Source organism: Microcebus murinus, chromosome 4, assembly GCF_040939455.1.
Source record: "Microcebus murinus isolate Inina chromosome 4, M.murinus_Inina_mat1.0, whole genome shotgun sequence".
Taxonomy (NCBI): domain Eukaryota; kingdom Metazoa; phylum Chordata; class Mammalia; order Primates; family Cheirogaleidae; genus Microcebus; species Microcebus murinus.
Window position 1 is genome coordinate 59,682,899 of NC_134107.1, and position 21,165 is coordinate 59,704,063.

At 44.2% G+C, this 21,165-nt stretch overlaps 1 protein-coding gene across 1 annotated transcript; it reads right to left on the reverse strand.

The window, feature by feature from the left end:
- Positions 1-270: 270 nt before the first annotated feature.
- Positions 271-6,457, reverse strand: UCP2 (uncoupling protein 2). The gene is made up of 8 exons (XM_012744861.3): positions 6,311-6,457; positions 5,412-5,581; positions 3,157-3,381; positions 2,788-2,998; positions 1,814-2,008; positions 1,632-1,733; positions 1,083-1,263; positions 271-710 (listed from the first exon to the last, which is right to left on the reverse strand). Exons 3-8 carry the CDS (start codon positions 3,280-3,282, stop codon positions 596-598), a joined length of 930 nt encoding a protein of 309 aa, XP_012600315.1. The 5' UTR covers positions 3,283-3,381; positions 5,412-5,581; positions 6,311-6,457; the 3' UTR covers positions 271-595.
- Between the last annotated feature and the right edge of the window lie 14,708 nt (positions 6,458-21,165).

The window sequence follows — 21,165 nt, forward strand, 5'->3', positions numbered from 1 at the left end:
CTCTGCAGGACTGGAAAGGCAGGCAAGGTGAGAGTAAAGCCATTGCAGTCTCTCCAGCTGCTCCTGCACTTGCCACCTTAGCCCAGGGCCTGGGTTGCAGAGAAGTGGTCTGGAATAGATGACCTCCATGGGCCCCAGACTGGATGCTGGAGGTGGAAGGTGGGTCACACCCCTTTCAAAGTCAGGTGGTTCCTCCCCTGCCCACCAGGTGCCACAAGGACCCATTGGACCAAGACCTCTGGTAACAACTACAAGAGAGGGAGGAGACACCAAGGTTGAGCTTGCTTTATGGGGCACGTGCAGGTTGGGCTGGGGGGGCAGGACAAAGATTCGGGCTGAATGTTTTAAGGGGCTGAGGTTTTGGAATTCTCCCATGCTATCAAATGGGCTCAGCTTCACCAGTGCAGAGACTATGGGGAGATGAGGTAGGGAGGGGGTGACAATGTGGTGAAAGGAAAGGGAGGTGGTAGGAAAAGGAGTGAAGGAAAGAGGTGGGGAAAGAGGGAAGGGAAGGATGGAAGGAGGAACAGGGAAGCAGGGCCTGGCTGGAGCTAGAGCTAAAGCCAGAGATGATCAGGTCAGCAGTGGGAAAGGCTCAAAAGGGAGCCTCCTGGGAAGTGCAGGCAGCCGTGAGGGCCCGTTTCAGCTGCTCATAGGTGACAAACATCACCACGTTCCAGGAACCCAAGCGGAGAAAGGAAGGCATGAACCTAAGGGAGAGAAAAAAAACACAGGTCACAGGGGATACTTCCACCTCTCGCTTCCCCCACCGACCCTGAAGTCCAATCCAACCCAGTTGCTCTGTCCCAAAGAGGGCTGGGAGGACTCAATGAACTAGCTTCACCGCTGTGTGGCTATGAGCAAGAATCCAGAGTCTCCATTTTAACATCTATAAAAGTGCTAACAGCAACTCTGGGAGGAAGGAATTAAGAGGATGAGTGAATGCTGGTGAAATACTAGGACCAGGATCAGAAATAGTTGACACTTGTTTGCCACTCACTTCCAGGTGGTTCTCTTCCACCTGTGTGATAGGTATGGGTAGCCAGGAGGCCTGGATTGGGTGGGGTGGATCAGAAGCTCACCCTTTGTAGAAGGCTCGGGGCCCCTCCTTCTGAAGCATGGTAAGGGCACAGTGGCCAGCGCTGCTGTACTGGCCCAGGGCAGAGTTCATGTATCTCGTCTTGACCACGTCGACAGGGGAGGCGATGACAGTGGTGCAGAAGCCCGCCCCGAAGGCAGAAGTAAAGTGGCAAGGGAGGTCATCTGCCAAGGAGGAGCAGGCAAGGCAGTCAAGCCTCCTCACCCACCATTCCAGAAGAGAAGATAATTATACTTAAGTAGCTAGGGGTTCTTGTTCTCTGTCTCTTGTTTAAAGAGACAGACTCCAGCTGGGACCTCTTCTGAGGACCTGAGTCATTTTGCCAATCTGGCACCACCTCAGTTCCTTGATGTGCAAAGTAGGAGCTCCATCCCAGTTGGCTTCAATATGGCAAGTAAGAGATACAATCTCAGTCTCCACACAAAGTTCAAATAGGATGAAAGGCTGTGGTCTTCAGGTGTCAACCAGACTCCCACATCCACTCCTGGATTAGGGGTTAAGGTGAGACTCAGCATCATCTAACCTAACTCACCTGTCATGAGGTTGGCCTTCAGGAGAGTGTCCTTGATGAGGTCATAGGTTACCAGCTCAGCACAATTGACAATGGCATTACGAGCAATGTTGGGAGAGGTCCCTATAGGAGGAAGGAGAGGCTGTGTGAAACCAGGGAATGGGGGAGGAGGAAAAGGGGAAGGGAAAACAACTGGTACACACCTTTCCAGAGTCCCCCGAACCCTTCCTCTCGGGCGATGGTCTTGTAGGCACTGACAGTGCTCTGGTATCTCCGACCACCTCCAGCCCGGGCTTGGGCTTGGAACCGGACCTTTACCACATCCGTGGGCTGGGCCACAGCCACAGCCAGGGCACCTGTGGTGCTGCCTGCTAGGAGGCGGCTCCAAATGCTGGCATCTGTGAGCAAACCATGGTGGTCAGTGGCCAGCTGGCTTGTACCTCATCTCTCCTTTCCCAAACCAACACGTCACTATCATCTCCCGCCTTTAATAGGGTCCAGATAAGCTCTTGTTCTAAGAACTCATAATGAACAAAATATCACTGTGAATGTCTACTTGCTAGGGACATAGCAGAGTAAAACCAAAATGAGATTTAGTGCTTTCCTTCATAAAACATTTTCATTTAATCTGCTTACCAGTCTTCAGAAATCAGAATCATTTCCACTTGACAAATGTGAAAACTAAGGCCGAGAGAGACGTGGCTTTCTGATGGACTGGGACTCTTAAGACTTGGGTTCTCAGCCCAGATCTATTTATTCCTGCCACTTGAGTTTGGGAAAGTCAACCTTCTGTTTGTGGCTCAGTTTCCTCATGTGTAAAATGCAGAGTTAGCATGGCATGCTAGGGAGGTGAAATGGAAGAACGATGGCCTCGGAGGCAAGAGTCCTGGGTGTGTTTTTCTGGTTCCCATTGTGTGCCCCTGGCCTAGCTGCCCTGCACCCTGCCATCCTTTAAGCTTCAATCTCTACATTTGTAACGCTGGGATGATACCACCTATTCCCAAGGTTGTGGTGGGGAACATCATGAGATGATGTCTGCTCAGAGCCTGGCATAGTCTAGGTGCTCAGGAATCATGTGGAGGATCAGGGCCCTAAAGGGGCTAATCCAGCTAAATGAATTAAGATCAGCCATCACCAAGAAAAAAATAAGGCGCCTATGATGCAGCCCCATACTCACGTTCAGAGCCCTTGGTGTAGAACTGCTTGACGGAGTCATAGAGGCCGATGCGAACAGAGGCAAAGCTCATCTGGCGCTGCAGGCCAGCAACCAGCCCGTTATAGAGGCTGCGGGGCCCCTCCGTGCGCACCATGGTCAGGATGGTGCCTAGCACACCACGGTACTGGGCGCTGGCCGCAGCGCGCACTGGCCCCTGACTTTCTCCTTGGATCTGCAAGGCCAAAACAGGGCGATTATAGGGATAAGCAGGTTGCCCTCCCCACCTACCATCCCACTGCTCCTCAGTTTACAGTCCCAAACACCTCACTGGCCCTTGAAGAGTCTGTGTAGACTAGACGCCATCAGCACCCCCAGGCTTTATCCCCTCACCTGCAGCCGGACTTTGGCAGTATCCAGGGGAAAGGTGATGAGATCTGCAATGCAGGCGGCTGTGCCAGCCCCTAAGAACTTCACAGTGGCAGTAGGGGGCACATCTGTGGCCTTGAACCCAACCATGATGATGATTTCCTGCTACCTCCCAGGAGATGGAGAAAAGTTGGAGAAATGGGCACTCTCAATCAGCAACAAGACGAGATAGAGGAACTCTGCCGGAGTCTAACAAGGGTAGAGAGAGAAGCCCCATCAGCAACAGTGTCTCCAGGCCCTCTGCTCACCACCCCCACCCGAACCTTTCCTGATATCACTATGTCCCCAAGTAGGACTCAAAGTGGCCGTATGAGGGAAAATCAGAGTGAGCTCCAGAAGTACTCAAGTAGGGGCTAGAGAAGCAATTCCTGCTGGAGGAGTCCATATTTTGTGAAGGGCTTCTTCCCTTTCACTGCAGGGAGAGTCTGCATCAGGGCGATCTTGGTGCTGCCTCACAAATAGCTGCTAGACCATCTGGGAGATCTCCCTGATGATGCCCACATTCCTGCTTCTTTGGACCTACCTAGAGGGCCGAGAGAAGTGGAGAATGGTTTAAGGCACACCAAGACCTGACAGGCACAGACCCACAGCCTCATGTTCTGCATTACTAAGCAGTAGCAGCTCTCATGGGTCTAGAATTATTTAAGTCAAGAAGGAAAGGACAAGATGACTCCCAGCCCATCAGTAATTCTATCCCCAGCCACTACAGAGCTCAGGCTCTCTAGAGTCATTCTTTTTTTTTTTTTATTTTGAGACAGTCTCACTTTGTTGCCCAGGCTAGAGTGCTGTGGGATCAGCCTAGCTCACAGCAACCTCAAACTCCTGGGCTCAAGCGATCCTACTGCCTCAGCCTCCTGAGTAGCTGGGACTACAGGCATTCGGCACCATGCCTGGCTAATTCATTTTTGTATATATATTTTTAGTTGGTCAATTAACTTCTTTCTATTTTTAGTAGAGACGGGGTCTCGCTCAGGCTGGTTTGGAATTCCTGACCTCGAGCAATCCGCCGCCTCAGCCTTCCAGAGTGCTAGGATTACAGGCGTGAGCCACTGCACCCAGCCTCTAGAGTCATTCTTTCAACAAGATTGTTTTGCTGGGCACTGGTTCACTGAAACACAGGAGACAACATCTATCCTAGAGGGGACTTATTTTGAGGCACAGGGAGTGGGCAGGTGATCCAAGCCGCATTTGAGGCTTACAGGACATACTCTCAAAATGCAGGGGAGGGAACAACTAATTGATTGGGAGAGAGTTAAAAGGAAAGGTTGGTGATCAGAAAAGACTTCTTAGACAAGGTTAACAATAAGCTGGGTCTTAAAATAATGCTAAGTGATTCTCGAGTAATATAGGAAACCAAATCTCCATTTTGTTCTGAGTTAGATAACACCATCTTGTACTGCCCCAGGAGGAAGTGAGCCCAGCACCCCAGTCGGGGAGGGTGGCCTGCTCCTTCCCCTGAGCTTGCTTCTCAGACTTCATAGAAACAGCTGCTCTGAGCCTAGCCTGATTGGCTGCATCTGTTGCTGAGGCTCAGGCGAGCAGAGCTGGCTGGTGGAGGGAGGATGTGGTAGGAATCAATTATGAATACACAGACCCATGGAAACAAACAGCTCAGCCAGCTTCTTCCTCCTGGGCTGCTCTCCACAGGTGGCTGGGGCAAACAGGGAAATCAAGAGGATACTTACCATAGCAACTACATCGGGACCTCCTATAGGGCAAGACCTGATCTTATTCGTTTCCCTGGAGCCTGGCCCACCTGAGGCTTTGTGAAGATGCGCTCAAATGGCAGAACAGTAAAACACAGGGCTATAAAAGGTTAATCATATTTTATAGTCCCCAAATAACCAGTTTCGGAGCCCCAAAAGTACACCTGATCACTAATCTCAGTCTCAGGGACAGTCAAAAGCTGGAGTCAGTAATATGAAGCTAGAACCATAGGTTCTTGTCCTACTCTGCTGCCGCTCCCAGGTTGGCCTATGGCCAATCACTGTTCCACCTGGGCCTCAGGTTCCTCCTTTATAAAATGGGGACCACCATCCTTGGCTTGTCAGGGTCAGCTTAAAGGCCAGGGATGTATGAAAGTGCTTTGTGAACTGTGAAGAGCCACTTCACTGGGGTGTGTGGTGGTTATTTTTCTTAATGTCCTGCTGACTCCTGCCCTTAGCCCACAGGGCTAGGAGGAGGCAGGAAGACACCGCTCCCTTAGACTGGACTCTTACCCGGCTTTGTAAGGTCTCACGCTGAGGCCTCACGCTGAGGCCTGCAAGATCAAGCTTCTCTAAAGGCGTCCCGTTCTTCAAAGCTGCCAGTGGCTATCATGGCCTGATCCCCTTGGTTTTCCATAGAAAATGGGTGGGAGACGAAACACCTAATGGTCATACTATGTGTCCTGTGGGGAAGGGAAAAGGAGGAGAGTTTAGAAAGGGAAATCCACCTTAAAGGACCAACTCCAGCAAAGAAAGAGGCACGTGCCCAAGACACACAAGCCCAATCAGTCCTGGCCTTGGTGGGAGGTGAGGAACAGGGCCCATCTCCCTCCCCCGTCTGCTTAGTATCACAAATTGGGTCTCTTCCAAGCTTCTGCTTTTGCAACACTCAGTACTCTAGATAAGCATCCCCCATCGCAGTCATCAGACTCTGTGAGCGGGAGAGTTGTGAGAGGGTCACGAGGGGACAAAGAAATGGGAGTCAGCTAGGGCCCAAATCGAGCTTCGGGGAGTATGTTGGGGCAGGAAGCGAGCCCTGCAAAGGCCACAATGAGCAGCTCATAGTCACCTCCCAGAAGAAACGGCCCCAGGAGGGACGTTGGGGGCACACGGCCTGTCGCTGGCTGGGAGGGAAAGGTCATTACGGTTATCACTGACGCGTCCCGAAAGCCCCGACCCAAGGCTGGACTGGGCATCGCGGCGAGGGGAGGAAGGGTGGAGGCTCAAGTTACGGCTCGCTGAACGCGAGAGGGAGAGAACAAAAGGGAGTTAGACTAAGAGTGAGAGAAAGAGACAAAGAGAAAGAACCAAGGACAGAGAGAAAAAGTACAAACTAAGCTGGAAGAGAAGGGAAATTAAAGAGCGGCAAGCACACAGCTCCGCGCGACTCGGGGGCGCGGGCCCGGACTCACCGGACCGCAGGGAGAACACGGGAGCGAGTGCGGCTCTGGGTGGCGGCGGGCGGCGGGCGTGTGGAGGAAGCGCGGACGGAGCTCGATCCGAAGGCGCGGCCGGCTGGGCGTGCAGTGCTGTCGGCGCGGGCGGCAGCGCGGCTGAGATCCCGGGGGCGGGGCCTGCCGGCTCCCACGTGGGGCGACTGGACCCGCGAGCCACCGCCTTTCCGCAGGGACCGCCCCGCCTACGGCTGTCTCTGTGCCCTTCTCCACTCCCATTTCCGTGCAGGCGGTTTACCCCTTGGTTCCCCCAGATGGCCACCCCGTCGCTCTTCCCCGCCTCTGCCTCGCAGACTGTCCCGGTCCGCCAACCCCACTGTGAGAATGGCGAGACTGATGCCCAGAAAGAAGAAGTTTTGTCCAAGGGCACACACGCCTCGGCCTCCCAGCCAGGGCGCTAACAGCGTCCCAGAGGCCAGGCTGGGCATAAGCGCACGCCACCCTTTATGGCCCCAGCCCGCGACTCCGCACTGGGCAAGCCACTCGCCAGCCTGGAGAAAGCGCGGGATCCCGCGGGCCGGGGCGGGGCCTCCCCACCGGCCTCGCTGTCGATTGGCTAGAGCGGCCGCGTTACCAGGGAAAGAACCAATCCGGACTGCAGAGGCAGGTGGCCCAGCAACGGCCGCTGGGCGCAGCTGGCGTTCCCGCCTTCTCTCGCTGCTCACCGGCCTCGCCCTTCGGGGACCGGACACTTCATTCCTGGGCAGGGCGCGGGCACCAAGCGTGGCCTCCTGCCCGCACACACGGACTAGCATACTGGCTTGGCCACGCAAGTGAGCAGGTGGAGCAGGGCCCAGGCTAGCTGTGTGCACAGTCCCGGGATGAGAAAGGGAGTCAGGAGATGGGGGGAGCGGGCCTGGCTTGCCCTTAAGTGGCTGATGGTCTGTGGGAATCAGGGACTCCTAAACAACCAATAATTGGGCCCTGTGGCCGGGACAAACACATGCATTTGGGGAGTTGAAGACAGAAGGCCGGCGTTAGCCTCCAGTTTACAGTTGAGGAAACAAGAGTCCCAAAGGGTGTAACCGGCTTCATAAGCAAGAAAGCATTTTTTATAGGTTTTTTTTTTTTTTTGTAGTTCTCTTATGTCTCAAGTTCCCAGGCCAGCAAGATTTGCTGACCAAAATTTTGTAACTTTCTGTTGCACTGATCATTCTCTTTTCAGTTTCCCAGAAATGGCAGAGCCTCCTTACAGTCAGGAGATAACCACAAAGCCTTACACCACCCATTTGTCCAGAAAAGACAAGATAAACGATTCTCCACCACAGATTGTGCCCAAGGACCCACACAGCAGGCATACAAGGCTAGGACTTACAGCCCTAGGACTTTTGTGCCATTTTAAAGTCATGTGACCTGTGAAATAAAATAAAATTTTAAGGCTCACCCTCCTTCCCTGCACTGGCTGCCTGAATGGACCCCCTCATGGCCAAAGGAATATCCTAAAACTAAATTGCCTGCCAGGAAGAGGGAGGTCAGACATGCCTCATCATGCCCCTCCCTTCTTGGAGACATCCTTTAATGACTTTAACAGGCCTAAGGATATGCAAGATAAACCTGCAGGACCTCAATTTACACATCAAATATATGTCTGGTGGCTTATCTCTGATAAACAGCTCATTACGTTAAAAACATTCCAAACCTTTTTTTTTTTTTTTTTTTTTTTTGAGACAGAGTCTCTCACTCTTTTGCCTGGGCTAGAGTGCTGCGGCGTCAGCCTAGCTCACAGCAACCTCAAACTCCTGGGCTCAAGCAATCCTGCTGCCCCAGCTTCCCTAGTAGCTGGGACTACAGGCATGTGCCACCATGCTGGCTAATTTTTTCTATATATTTTTTAATTGGCCAATTAATTTCTTTCTATTTTTAGTAGAGATGGGATCTTGCTCTTGCTCAGGCTGGTCTCGAACTCCTGAGCTCAAATGATCTGCTTGCCTCGGCCTCCCAGAGTGCTAGGATTACAGGCCTGAGCCACCATGCCAGGCCCATTCCAAACCTTTAGACAAAGCTTTATGTCTTTGACCAATTACAAGCCAAATAATCTTTAAACCTGCCTATAACCTGTAAGCCCCCTCCCTCGAGCTGGCCCACCTTTTCAGGCCAAACCAATGTATGCCTCCCACATATTGATTTATGACTTTACCTGTAACCCCTGTCTCCCTGAAATGTATAAAACCAAACTGTAATCCAGTCATAATGAGTCCACTTGCTCAACGCTTCTTGGGTGTGGCTCCCGGTCATGGTCCTCAAATTTGGCTCAGAGTAAATCTCTCTAAAATTATTTTACGAAGTTTGACTTTTTTTTGTTTTGACAGACCTATGTACTAGCATGATTTCTCACTGTTCTTGCGTGCCCTGCACTCCACTGCAAACACATAGTGATGCTCACTCTCCTCCTGCAATATTCATTTCACCTCCAGAAAACCCCCTGACCCTGCTGTTAATAGGAGAAGCAGATTTGAGGCAGTCTATAGCTTCCCCTGCCAATAGATAGTTCACTGTAATTCTTCCTTGACAATCTTTGTGTCAGTAATTGGCTTTCTGTGCAGCCAGCAACAGTAAACCCCCCTTGTGGGTTTGTTAACAAGAAGTTAAATCACCTGCATAATGTCGCCCAGTGGTGAGCCCTGACTTAAATCAGGTCCTGGTGCCATGGGTGTATTTTTACAGGTAGAAGGAATTGTCAGGGAACAGCTGAGGGGTCCATACCTGGAGTGAGACTGGATAATTACAGCAGGAAAGAAAAACACACTGAGTGCATAGTCCTGGCAGAAGTAGAGTGGAACCTAAGAAGTCAAAGCAGATTATTAATATTTCTGGCATGTGGAGTCTCCCATCCATCCACTAGCTGGTCTAGCTTTTGCACAGGAGTTCCTGTCTCTGGCTGTGATGAACTGATGACCAGGATGCTTGACAAATTTGTGGTGAGATTGTTGAACTTGTCAGTGATCTTTGAGGAAATGAAGAACAGGGTGGATCCTGAGGCCTGCAAATGAAAGTATTACCTTGTCTGTTAAAACAGGGAAGAATCTCAAAGGAAAAAAAGTCATTCTGTAATAAAGACATCTACACTCAAATGTTTTTAGCAGCACAATTCACAATTGCAAAGATGTAGGAATAACCCAAGTGCCCAACAATACATGAGTGGATTAATAAAGTGTGGTATATTTATACCATGGAGTAGTACTCAGCCATAGAAACAATGGTGAATTGATACCTCTTGTATTATCCTGGATAGAACTAGAGCCCATTCTTTGAAGTGAAGTGTCACAAGAATGGAAAAAAAGCACCACATGTATTCACCATCAAATTGGTACTAACTGATCAACAGTTATGTGCACACATGGAAGTAACATTTACCAGGTGCCGGGCAGCTGGGAGGGAGATGGAGGGGATGGGTAAATTCACAATTAATGGGTGCTGAGCGCACTGTCTGGGGGATGGGCACGCTTGTAGCTCTGGCTTGGGCAGTGCAAGGGCATTATATGTAACCAAAGTGTTTGTACTCCCATAATATTCTGAAATGTAAAAATAAATTAAAAAAAAAACCTTTTCCCCCCAAAAATAAAACCCAGGGAAGAATTTGGATTCCAAAGATTATATACTTATTGTTTATCCTTGGCAAAATTCAAGAGACTATTAAAAGGATGATGTATGGAGACTCAAAAAGGAAAGTAGAGATCACTAAGAACTAGCATGGATCCTTAAAAACAAATCCTATTAATAAAATTCTTTTTTTTTTTGGACGAAGCTAGGAAGATCAAAGCAATGCTACAGACATACAGACACTAAACCTCTGGATTTTTAGCAAGGAATAAATAAGTGGAGGAATAAATGAGTGAATCACAGTCATTAGAAATTATTTTGATATTAATTTATATTCATTTTCTTATATAGGAAACATTTATAACATACATTTAGTTTCTCCCACATGTAGGACAAAATAGAAAACTAAACATTACTATATTTACCCCAACCATAGCACTGACTGTGCCACAGTTAACCTTCTCTAAAATAATAAATCTTACATATAAGCCATAATATTGAACATGTGGTTATATTAGCAGTTTTAAGAAAGACATATATTCATAGAAGTTAGTTAAACACACACATAGTTTTATAAAGAACAAAAAAATCATCAAAAATATTTACATTATAACAAGCTATACATTATAGCTTGTCCAAGTCATAAAATATCCTGCGGACAAATTGGAAAATGTATGAGAACAGATAAGTGCATTTTAAAAATTTGTTTCACATCTATTTCATTGAATTGTGTGTGTTTGTATATATACACACACGCACACACAACAGTTTATTTGTAAACATATGTGCCAATAAACAAATTGACAAAGTTTCATAAATTTTGTTGTATAATTTTGATATCATGCTAGGAAACAATCCACTATACTTAGTTTTGGAACTTTAAAATCTTTAAATAAAACTGCGTTTGAAGCACTGAAAATGAAAAATGACACAAGAATGAAAGAAAAAACTGAAAACGTCAAGTAATAAAAACCAACATGAGAAAAAGTTAAACATTTCTGTTGTCTCTCGTAATTTCTACTAAAAATATTGAGTAGTTTGGCTATATTAATTCTCATACCCTCACCAAAGAAACATAAAATTATCTGATTGCATTTTTTTTTTTTTTTTTTTTTTTTGAGACAGAGTCTCACTTTGTTGCCCGGGCTAGAGTGAGTGCCGTGGCGTCAGCCTAGCTCACAGCAACCTCAAACTCCTGGGCTCCAGTGATCCTTCTGCCTCAGCCTCCCGGGTAGCTGGGACTACAGGCATGCGCCGCCATGCCCGGCTAATTTTTTTATATATATATCAGTTGGCCAATTAATTTCTTTCTATTTATAGTAGAGACGGGGTCTCGCTCAGGCTGGTTTTGAACTCCTGACCTTGAGCAATCCACCCGCCTCGGCCTCCCAAGAGCTAGGATTACAGGCGTGAGCCACAGCGCCCGGCCTATCTGATTGCATTTTTAAAAAGAAATCAAAGAAATTTGGTCATACTTGTTTTAAAATAATATGAAACTGAATATCTTTAAACCCACTTGAGAGATGAAGTTGAACCTACATTTGTTAACTTCCATGTCCTTTTTCATGTTCTTCTTCCTCTTGGTTTCTAAAACAAGGGGGTGAGGAAATGGCAATACACAGCCTGATGGAATTACTTTAAACATCTGTAACAGAATCAAATTAAAACTTTTTAATGAATCTTTGTTGATAAATAAGAAATCCTACCTTTTAAATGTTGAATTGGAAAAACATTAAGTTAAAAGGTACATCTTTACATTAATTAATTGTGTAATTCATAAAGCAAAGCATAAATATAGCAGTAGTTTACATTTTGCACACAGTTCTGAAAATGCAGTTCTCCCCAACTTCTTAGAGCATGATAGGTCTTCAGAGGATTAGTCTTTCCATTTTTACATGAGAAACCAGAATTGAACATATGGATTTTCAGTGCTTTACCTAAAATCTGTTATTAAATTTCATTTTTCCTCCACTGTTTCTCAAAGGACATATAGCAGCAAATCACTCCTATACTTTAAGCCCAAATCCAAGAACAACTGGATTCACTACCAACCATTAAAATATTCGGTCTTTTATATTAAGGTATATATCATTACAGTCTGCTAACAGCACTAATATGTGAATAATAAAATAACTATAGCTAGTAAAACAAAACAAATGAAAATGAGATTAAAGAGCCCTGACCATTGTTATAAATGCAAATTAAGAAATCAAAATAGGCCAGGCGCGGTGGCTCATGCCTGTAATCCTAGCACTCTGGGAGGCCGAGGCAGGCGGATTGCTCGAGGTCAGGAGTTCGAAACCAGCCTGAGTAAAAGTGAGACCCCCGTCTCCACTATAAATATAGAAAGAAATTAACTGGCCAACTAATATATATAGAAAAAAATTAGCCGGGCATGGTGGTGCATGCCTGTAGTCCCAGCTACTCTGGAGGCCGAGGCAGCAGGATTGCTTGAGGCCAGGAGATTGAGGTTGCTGTGAGCTAGGCTGACGCCACGGCACTCACTCTAGCCTGTGCAACAAAGCGAGACTCTGTCTCAAAAAAAAAACAAGAAATCAATATAAAGATCCTTGATCAAATGAAGTACTTAAAATTTCCAGTTGAAAAACTGTAGACGTTATCTACTAAAAAACACTAGTAACACAAAGTAATTCAATAACAATTACTGGAGGAATAAATGAGTGAATCACAGTCATTAGAAATTATTTTGATATTAATTTATATTCATTTTCTTATATAGGAAACATTTATAACATACATTTAGTTACTCCCACAGTAGGACAAAATAGAAAACATTACTATATCAAGCCGGGCGTGGTGGTTCACGCCTGTAATCCTAGCACTTTGGGAGGCCGAGGCGGGCGGATTGCTCAAGGTCAGGAGTTTGAAACCAGCCTGAGCGAGACCCCGTCTCTACCAAAAATAGAAATAAATTAATTGACCAACTAAAAATATATATACAAAAAATTAGCCGGGCATGGTGGCGCATGCCTGTAGTCCCAGCTACTCGGGAGGCTGAGGCAGGAGGATCGCTGAGCCCAGGAGGTTGAGGTTGCTGTGAGCTAGGCTGATGCCACGGCACTCACTCTAGCCTGGGCAACAAAGTGAGACTCTGTCTCAAAAAAAAAAAAAAGAAAAAAAACAAAAACCAAAAAAACCCATTACTATATTTACCCCAACCACAGCACTGACTGTGCCAAATCTTACATATAAGCCATAGTATTGAACACATGGTTATATTAACAGTTTTACAAAAGATATATATTTATAGAAGTTAAACACACGCATAGTTTTATAAAGAACAAAAAAAATTACCACAAATATTTACATTATAACATTCTCAAATGCATTGTTTGCCATATATCTAATGTCAATTAGGTTACAGTTTTAAACTAGTAAACAATTATACTACAGCAGAACTAAACTAAATTATAATATGGCACAAACTTCTTAAGGACTTTCACAGGAAGATCTCTTTTCACAGGAAGAGTTAGATCTCTTTCCATTATCCTCCACAATGTAGGTAAAAAAACATAAAATTAAATGAGATATATGTTTGATAAACTAACATAAAATCAGTATTGCAATATTCATAATGTTAAGGTAACTTGAAAGATCTAAAAAGTGATTCCATTTATTCTAATTAATATTTGAGATTCTAAAGGAGCCTATGACTCCAGAGAACCTTTGAAATTATTCAATTATCTTTAAAATTATGCTGATATAATTTAAAATCTAGCTTGCTTAAGATTATATCTACATAGTAGGTTTATCAGTAGAGTGGTTTGACCTGAAGACATAGCCTTAATGATTCTCATGTGTAATTCTAATCTAAAATCAAAATCCTTGGTTTATAAACATGAAGTTCAAGTTTATATTAATTGGTATGTAACTGGCTCTATGAACAAATTTCAGTGACCCCCTATATATATATATATATTTTTGAGACATAGCAACCTCAAATTCCTGGGCTCAAGCGATCCTGCTGCCTTCAGCCTCCTGAGTAACTGAGACTACAGGCATGTGCCACCATGCCGGCCTAATTTTTTCTATATATATTTTTAGTTGTCCAGCTAATTTCTTTCTTTTATTTTTTTATTTTTATTTATTTATTTTTTTGAGGCAGAGTCTCACTTTGTTGCCCAGGCTAGAGTAAGTGCCGTGGAGTCAGCCTAGCTCACAGCAACCTCAAATTCCTGGGCTCAAGAAATCCTCTTGCCTCAGCCTCCTGAGTAGCTGGGACTACAGGCATGTGCCAACCATGCCTGGCTAATTTTTTTTTCTATATATATTAGTTGGCCAATTAATTTCTTTCTATTTATAGTAGAGATGGGGTCTCGCTCTTGCTCAGGCTGGTTTCGAACTCCTGACCTTGAGCAATCCGCCTGCCTCAGCCTCTCAGAGTGCTAGGATTACAGGCGTGAGCCACCCCGCCAAGCCAATTTCTTTCTATTTTTAGTAGAGATGGGGTCTCACTTTTGCTCAGGCTGGTCTTGAACTCCTGAGCTCAAAGGATCCACCCTCCTTGGCCTCTCAGAGTGCTAGGATTACAGGCGTGAGCCACCACACCTAGCCGCCCCCTGTATGTTTTTAAATAATCCTCATCCTTAACTACTTGACTGAGTTGTTTCCCAGAAATGGTGGATTTTCTGTAGGACAAAGGAGTTGAGATTCTGAAGGCTCCTGGGCAGACTTCCTTACCAAGACTCACCATCTCTCAGACCTACTCCATGGACTAGACCCTTGTTATTTTTCCCTTGTTAATGTCCCCACAACCTGCCCCATGACTATAGCCCTTTGTTAATTTCAACACACCCTGCCAAAATGCACTGTAGCCTCTTGTTAATTTCTCTGCTTTATTTTATTTTATTTTTTTTAAATTTCTCTGCTTTAAAAAGCCCAGACTCAGCACTCTGGGAGGCCCAGGCAGGTGGATCACTCAAGGTCAGGAGTTCGAAACCAGCCTGAGCAAGAGTGAGACCCCCCGTCCCTACTAAAAATGGAAACAAATTAATTGGCCAACTAAAAATATATATAGAAAAAATTAGCTGGGCATGGTGGCGCATGCCTGTAGTCCCAGCTACTCGGGAGGCTGAGACAGAAGGATTGCTTGAGCCCAGGATTTTGAGGTTGCTGTGAGCTGGGCTGACGTCACAGGACTCTAGCCCGGGCAACAGAGCCAGACTCTGTCTCAAAAAAGAAAAAAGTTAAAACTCTTTACATTATCCTCCAAAGTGAAAGTAACAAATATAAAATCAAACAAGATATATTTGATAAACTAACATAAAATCACCATTATAATATTCATTATGACTGCTTATAAATGTTAAAGCTTACATCATAAAGCTTACAAAATTTATCCTTAGAATTATAAAAAGTACAGATTGTCTCAAGAAATACAGTGCTTATTGCTCAAAAGCTCTTTGTTGTATTAGGATGTGCTAGAATGATCAAGACTCCAGACAATTCTGAATGTTTCCCAAACTGCAAATGGAACACACTTGGAACATAATTTAAGCCTAAATTATACTGCATCAGCGGATGCGTTTTAGTGACTGGCAGTATAAAGCTAACTTTTAAAATATTTTATTTTTTAGAGGCAGGGTCTCACTGTTGCCCAGGCTGGAGTGCAATGGCATAATCGTAGTTCGCTGCAACCTGCAATGCCTGGGCTCAGGAGATCTGTTCCTCCTCACCCCTCCCCCAGCCTCCCGCCTAGATGGTACTACAGGTGCAGGCCACCACACTGGGTCAAAGCTAACTTTAAGAAAGAAAAAGAGACACAAAGTATGAATAACAAATTATGTAACAAAATTATCACAAATGAAAATGAGCAGTGAGAAGTGAAGAAGATGACCTTCTCTCCATTCTAATAAGATGCCATCTCTAAACATTGCATTCTTTGTAGGACATGGAACTTAAGATGGTAAAAAAAAAACACAAAAAAAAAAAACTTGAAAAACTGGCCTCAGTGTAAATATCTAGTGTTGAAGCCCTTCCTTGAAGGAGTGAACAAAATTAAGGACATGTATACAGAGTTTTCTACTGGAATGTAAGAGTTTTTGAAGGCTTTCTTTTCTGCAAAGGCTGCGTGCAGCAGTTTTCTTACAAAATCTCTCATTTACTTCAGAACTAAATAGTGGAATTGCAAAGCACAATTCAAGAGGAACCCAGTCTGTTTCTGTTGTGGCAACATCAGTGTTCTGTTTTGTTGTTGAATCTGTCGTTGCTTCCTCAGTGACCATTTCAAATGACTGTACTCTCATCTGTTCTAGGCAGGAAGTCAAATCAGGTTTTCCTTTCTCATCAGAAGCACCACTGAGCTTTCTGTTTGCAAGTTGACTAGAAGGTACAACATGGTGACATATCCACAGAAATTCCTGTAATATGCTTTGTGTATCCCAGACTCAAACTGCTAATACTGGCCGTGTTAGCTGGATCTTGACTATTTTTATCAGTATCAGAGCTTACAAAACTTCTTGTTAGGGACTCCTACTTTGCTTGCCATCCTGTGGTAGGAATATCTTTTGTGAAGTTAAAGTACTTTTTTTCACTACAGTACATTTAAATGTTTACAGATGGAACATTATTATACCATGATGAATGAAGCTGATCCACATTTATTACTTGTCTCTTCTATGGGCGAAGTCAGCGATACATGGAAACATCATTCTTAACCAGGGTAAGTCTATCTTAAGAACATTTGCAAGTGCTGAAACATTAGTATGCTCATCTATTGAAAGAAATACTTTACAGGGTTTCAAAGTAATCACCTAATCATCTTGCACTCAATTCACTGTAAAACCTTCAATAAAATAAAATTGTTGTTCAGAGATTGGTATATCAAAATAAATAAATTGTTTGCTATATAGACTCTTTTTTTTTTTTTTTTTTTTTAGACAGAGTCTCACTCTGTCACCCAGGCTAGAGTGCCGTGGCATCAGCCTGGCTTATAGCAACCTCAAACTCCTGGACTCAAGTGATTCTCCTGCCTCAGCCTCCCAAGTAGCTGGGACTACAGGTGTACGCCACCACGCTTGGCTAATTTTTTCTATTTTTAGCAGAGATGGCGTCTCACTTTTGCTCAGGCTGGTCTCAAACTCCTGAGGTCAAGCAATCCTCCCGCTTCGAACTTCCAGAGTGCTAGGATTACAGGTGTGAGCCACCATGCCCAGCCACCACATTCTAATCTAATGATCCAGAGAGTTAAGGATCTAAATCAATGATCTTATCAGTAGCATATTTTTCAGGCAAAATGCATATCTTTATGTCATTTGAACTAACCAGTCTACACCATCCATGATGCCTCTATGGCAACTTCCACTGGCTATATTGTTAGAAAATCACCAATATGTGACCATTCCTCAAATGTCAAAGAGAAGAACTTTTGACAATTGACACTGATTCATAAGATCAATGTACTGGTGTCTTTTATGGCAAGAAATATTAGACAGGCTCAGTAAAACTGGACATTAAATCATAATTCTTCTCATTGTTCAAAATGTTCCCCATAATCCCAGAATAATATGATAATGGTGTTATACTCAGGCTCTTTGTCTTAATATCCAATTATTGGTAAAGGGACAGCATGAGATGATCTCAATGGTAATAATTCCTTGAAGTATTTTCATTTATCTTTCTTAACATGTTTAAGTCATTTCTCTGTTGTAACTGTGGATATGTACAGGACAATATACTTTGCATGTTTTCTCTGTGAGCTTCCAAGACCCTGTCCCATGTTGGGCGGAAGCTTGCTTCACGGGTGGTTGTGCTGGATGTGGAACACATCTGTGGTTCACAGGCCCTCAGACGGTTGTGGGAGCCTGTGGGAGGACCGGCAGCTTACACTTTAGAGTGCTCGGGCTGCTCCATGTTAAGGGTTCCCAACAGCTCAGCATGACAGAGAATAGAGAAATGTGTCAGCAATGCATCAGAAATTCCAAGTTCCTTTATTAAATTATATTTTAAGAAAAAACAGGCTTTCCAATCATCTTTCTTATGAATAACTCTCTAGGCCCACTAACCTTCCCTTATATGTGATTATTATTCAAATTTCACACAAAAGATTGAAGAATGCCTTCACTTTGCTTGTCCCCATTTCGAATTTTTTGCCTTTATAACTCTTTTATTGCTAGGGTTCTCATATTCTTACCAGAGTGATTCCTCCTCCTTATACCCATTATTCTATCCCCTCCTGTTTTCTCCAGGACCTTGTTTCAGCTATCTGTTCCCTCCTTCTTCAATCTTTCCTTTCTTCTACTGTGTGTGTGTGTAAATTGAAAGGAACCTTTAGCTGGGCATGGTGGTGCATGCCTGTAGTCCCAGTTACTCAGGAGGCTGAGACAGGAGGATCACTTGAGCCCAGGAGTTTGAGGTTGCTGTTATCTATGTGATCTACGATAACACCACTGCACTCTAGCTGGGGTGACAGAGCAAGACCCTGTCTCGAAAAGAAAAGAAAGAAAGAAAGAAAGAAAGAAAGGAAGGAAGGAAGGAAGGAAGGAAGGAAGGAAGGAAGGAAGGAAGGAAGGAAGGAAGGAAGGAAGGAAGGAAGAAAGAAAGAAAGAAAGAAAGAAAGAAAGAAAGAAAGAAAGAAAGAAAGAAAGAAAAGAGAAAAGACACCCTCCTCAGGACTTTCCTACCCCTCTGCAATGGCTATTTTTTCTCCTTCCTCTCTCTGCCAAACTTTCTAAACAATTGGCTGTCCTCTGATTTCTCAGTCTCTGGCACAATTCTTACATATTTGATGAATGAATAAATGAATGAACTGACATTTGTGTCCTCATTCATTTCACACTTCACTCCAGCCACACAGGCCTTCTTTCTGGGCTTTGAACATGTCAAGCTCATTCCCACTTTAGGGCCTGTGGACTGCTTGTTCCCTTTGCCTGGAACACTCTTCCTCAGATCTTTCCCTGGCCAGCAGTTCTCATCATCACTATCCACACACATCCACACACACTCTCTTGGAGATCACTATCAGTCTCTTCTTCAAGTTAAGTGCACTTTTAAACTAAACATTTTTTTTTTTTTGAAACAGAGTCTCACTTTGTTGCCCAGGCTAGAGTGAGTGCCATGGCATCAGCCTAGCTCATAGCAACCTCAATATCCTGGGCTCAAGCGATCCTACTGCCTCAGCCTCCCGTGTAGCTGGGACTACAGGCATGTGCCACTGTGCCCGGCTAATTTTTTTGTATATATATTTTTAGTTGGTCAATTAGTTTCTTTTTATTTTTAGTAGAGACGGGGTCTTGCTCAGGCTGGTTTCGAACTTCTGACCTTGAGCAATCCACCCGCCTCAGCCTCCCAGAGTGCTAGGAGTACAGGTGTGAGCTACCATGCCGGCCTAAACTTTTTATTGAAGTATAACACATATAAAACAGTGCACAAATTGTAAGTATACAGCACGATAAATTTATATAAAGCAAAAACCATTGTATAATGATTACACACATCAAGAAACATCATTAACACCCCAGAAACAATCCTTTGTGCCCACTCTCAGTCACTATTCATTCAAAGAATAACCACTATCCTGATTTTTTTTTTTTTTTGAGACAGAGTCTCACTCTGTTGCCCAGGCTAGAGTGAGTGCCATGGTGTCAGCCTAGCTCACAGCAACCTCAAACTCCTGCGCTCAAGTGATCCTTTTGCCTACTCCCAAGTAGCTGGGGAGTGATCCTTCTGCCTCAGCCTCCTAAGTAGCTGGGACTACAGGCATGCTCCACCATGCCCAGCTAATTTTTTCTATATATATTAGTTGGCCAATTAATTTCTTTCTATTTATAGTTGAGATGGGGTCTCACTCTTGCTCAGGCTGGTTTCGAACTCCTGACGTTGTCAAGCAATCCACCCACCTCGGCCTCCCAGAGTGCTAGGATTACAGGTGTGAGCCACCGGATCTGGCCTCCACTATCCTGATTTTAACATCAAATATTTGTTTTGCTTGTTTTTAAGTATAAAGGGAATAATACTGTATATACTATTTTGCATCTTTCACTCAACATTATGTTTGTGAGATTCATCCAAGTTGCATGAAATTATAGTTATTTAATTCTCATTTAATTTTCATTCAAAAATAGGCAAAAGCTTTAAATAGACATTTCTCCAATGAAGACATACAAATGGCCAATAGATGCATGAAAAGATGCTCAACATCACTAATCATTAGGGAAATGCAATTCAAAACCATAATGAGGTACCACCTCATATCCATTAGATGGCCACTATAAAAAAAAATACCAGGAAAATAATAAGTGTTGATGAGGATGTGAAGAAATTGGAACCCTTGCTGTACACTGTACACTGCTGGTAGGAATGTAAAATGATTCAGCTGTTGTGGAAAGAGTATGGTGATTCCTCAAAACATTAAAAATAGAATTACCATATGACTAAGGAATGCTACTTTGGATATATACCTAAAAAGATTGGAAAATTTGGAAGAAATAGCTGTACACCCATGTTCATAGCAGCATTATTCACAATAGTGAAAAGATGGAAGCAATCCAGGTGTTCACTGACAGATGAATGGATATAATACAATACATATAATAGACATGGTACAGCATGGATGAATCTTGAGGACATTATGCTAAGTCAAATGAGCCATTCACAACAAGACAAATACTGTATAATTCCATTTACATGTCATTCCTAGAGTAGTCAAATTCATAGAGACAGAAGGTAGAATAGTGAATGCCAGGGGCTGGGGGAAGGGAGAATGGGAAATTATTGTTTAATGGATATAGAGTTTCAATCTTATAAGATGAAAAGCATTCTGGGGATGGATAGTGGTGATGGTTGCAGAACAATGCAAATGTACTTAATTCCACTGAACTGTACATTTAAAAATGGTTAAGATAATAAATTTTATATTACATGTATTTTACCACAATTTTAAAAATTACCCCCCAAAATTCATTCATTCATTCATTCATTTACTCATTCATTTTGCAATGTTCCAGGCACTCTGCTAAAGGCTGTGGGTACAATTGTAAACATGACCCTGTGCATGCCTGCAAGGAACTCACAGGCTAGTGGGGAAGTCAGACACACAACCAGTGAAATACAACACAGTGTGACCATGATTGTGGGAGTCCATCAGAGGGGCACCTAAGTTCCCCATGTGTGTCAGGCTCAGCATGTGTCTCCGAAATGACAGAAGAGAGCAAAGCAATAAATGCTACATCTGTACTGTTGATTCATTATTAGAAAGCTTTCTTCCAGACAGAGCTATTCAACAATGGAACCTCTGGAAATGGTGAGTCTGCTAC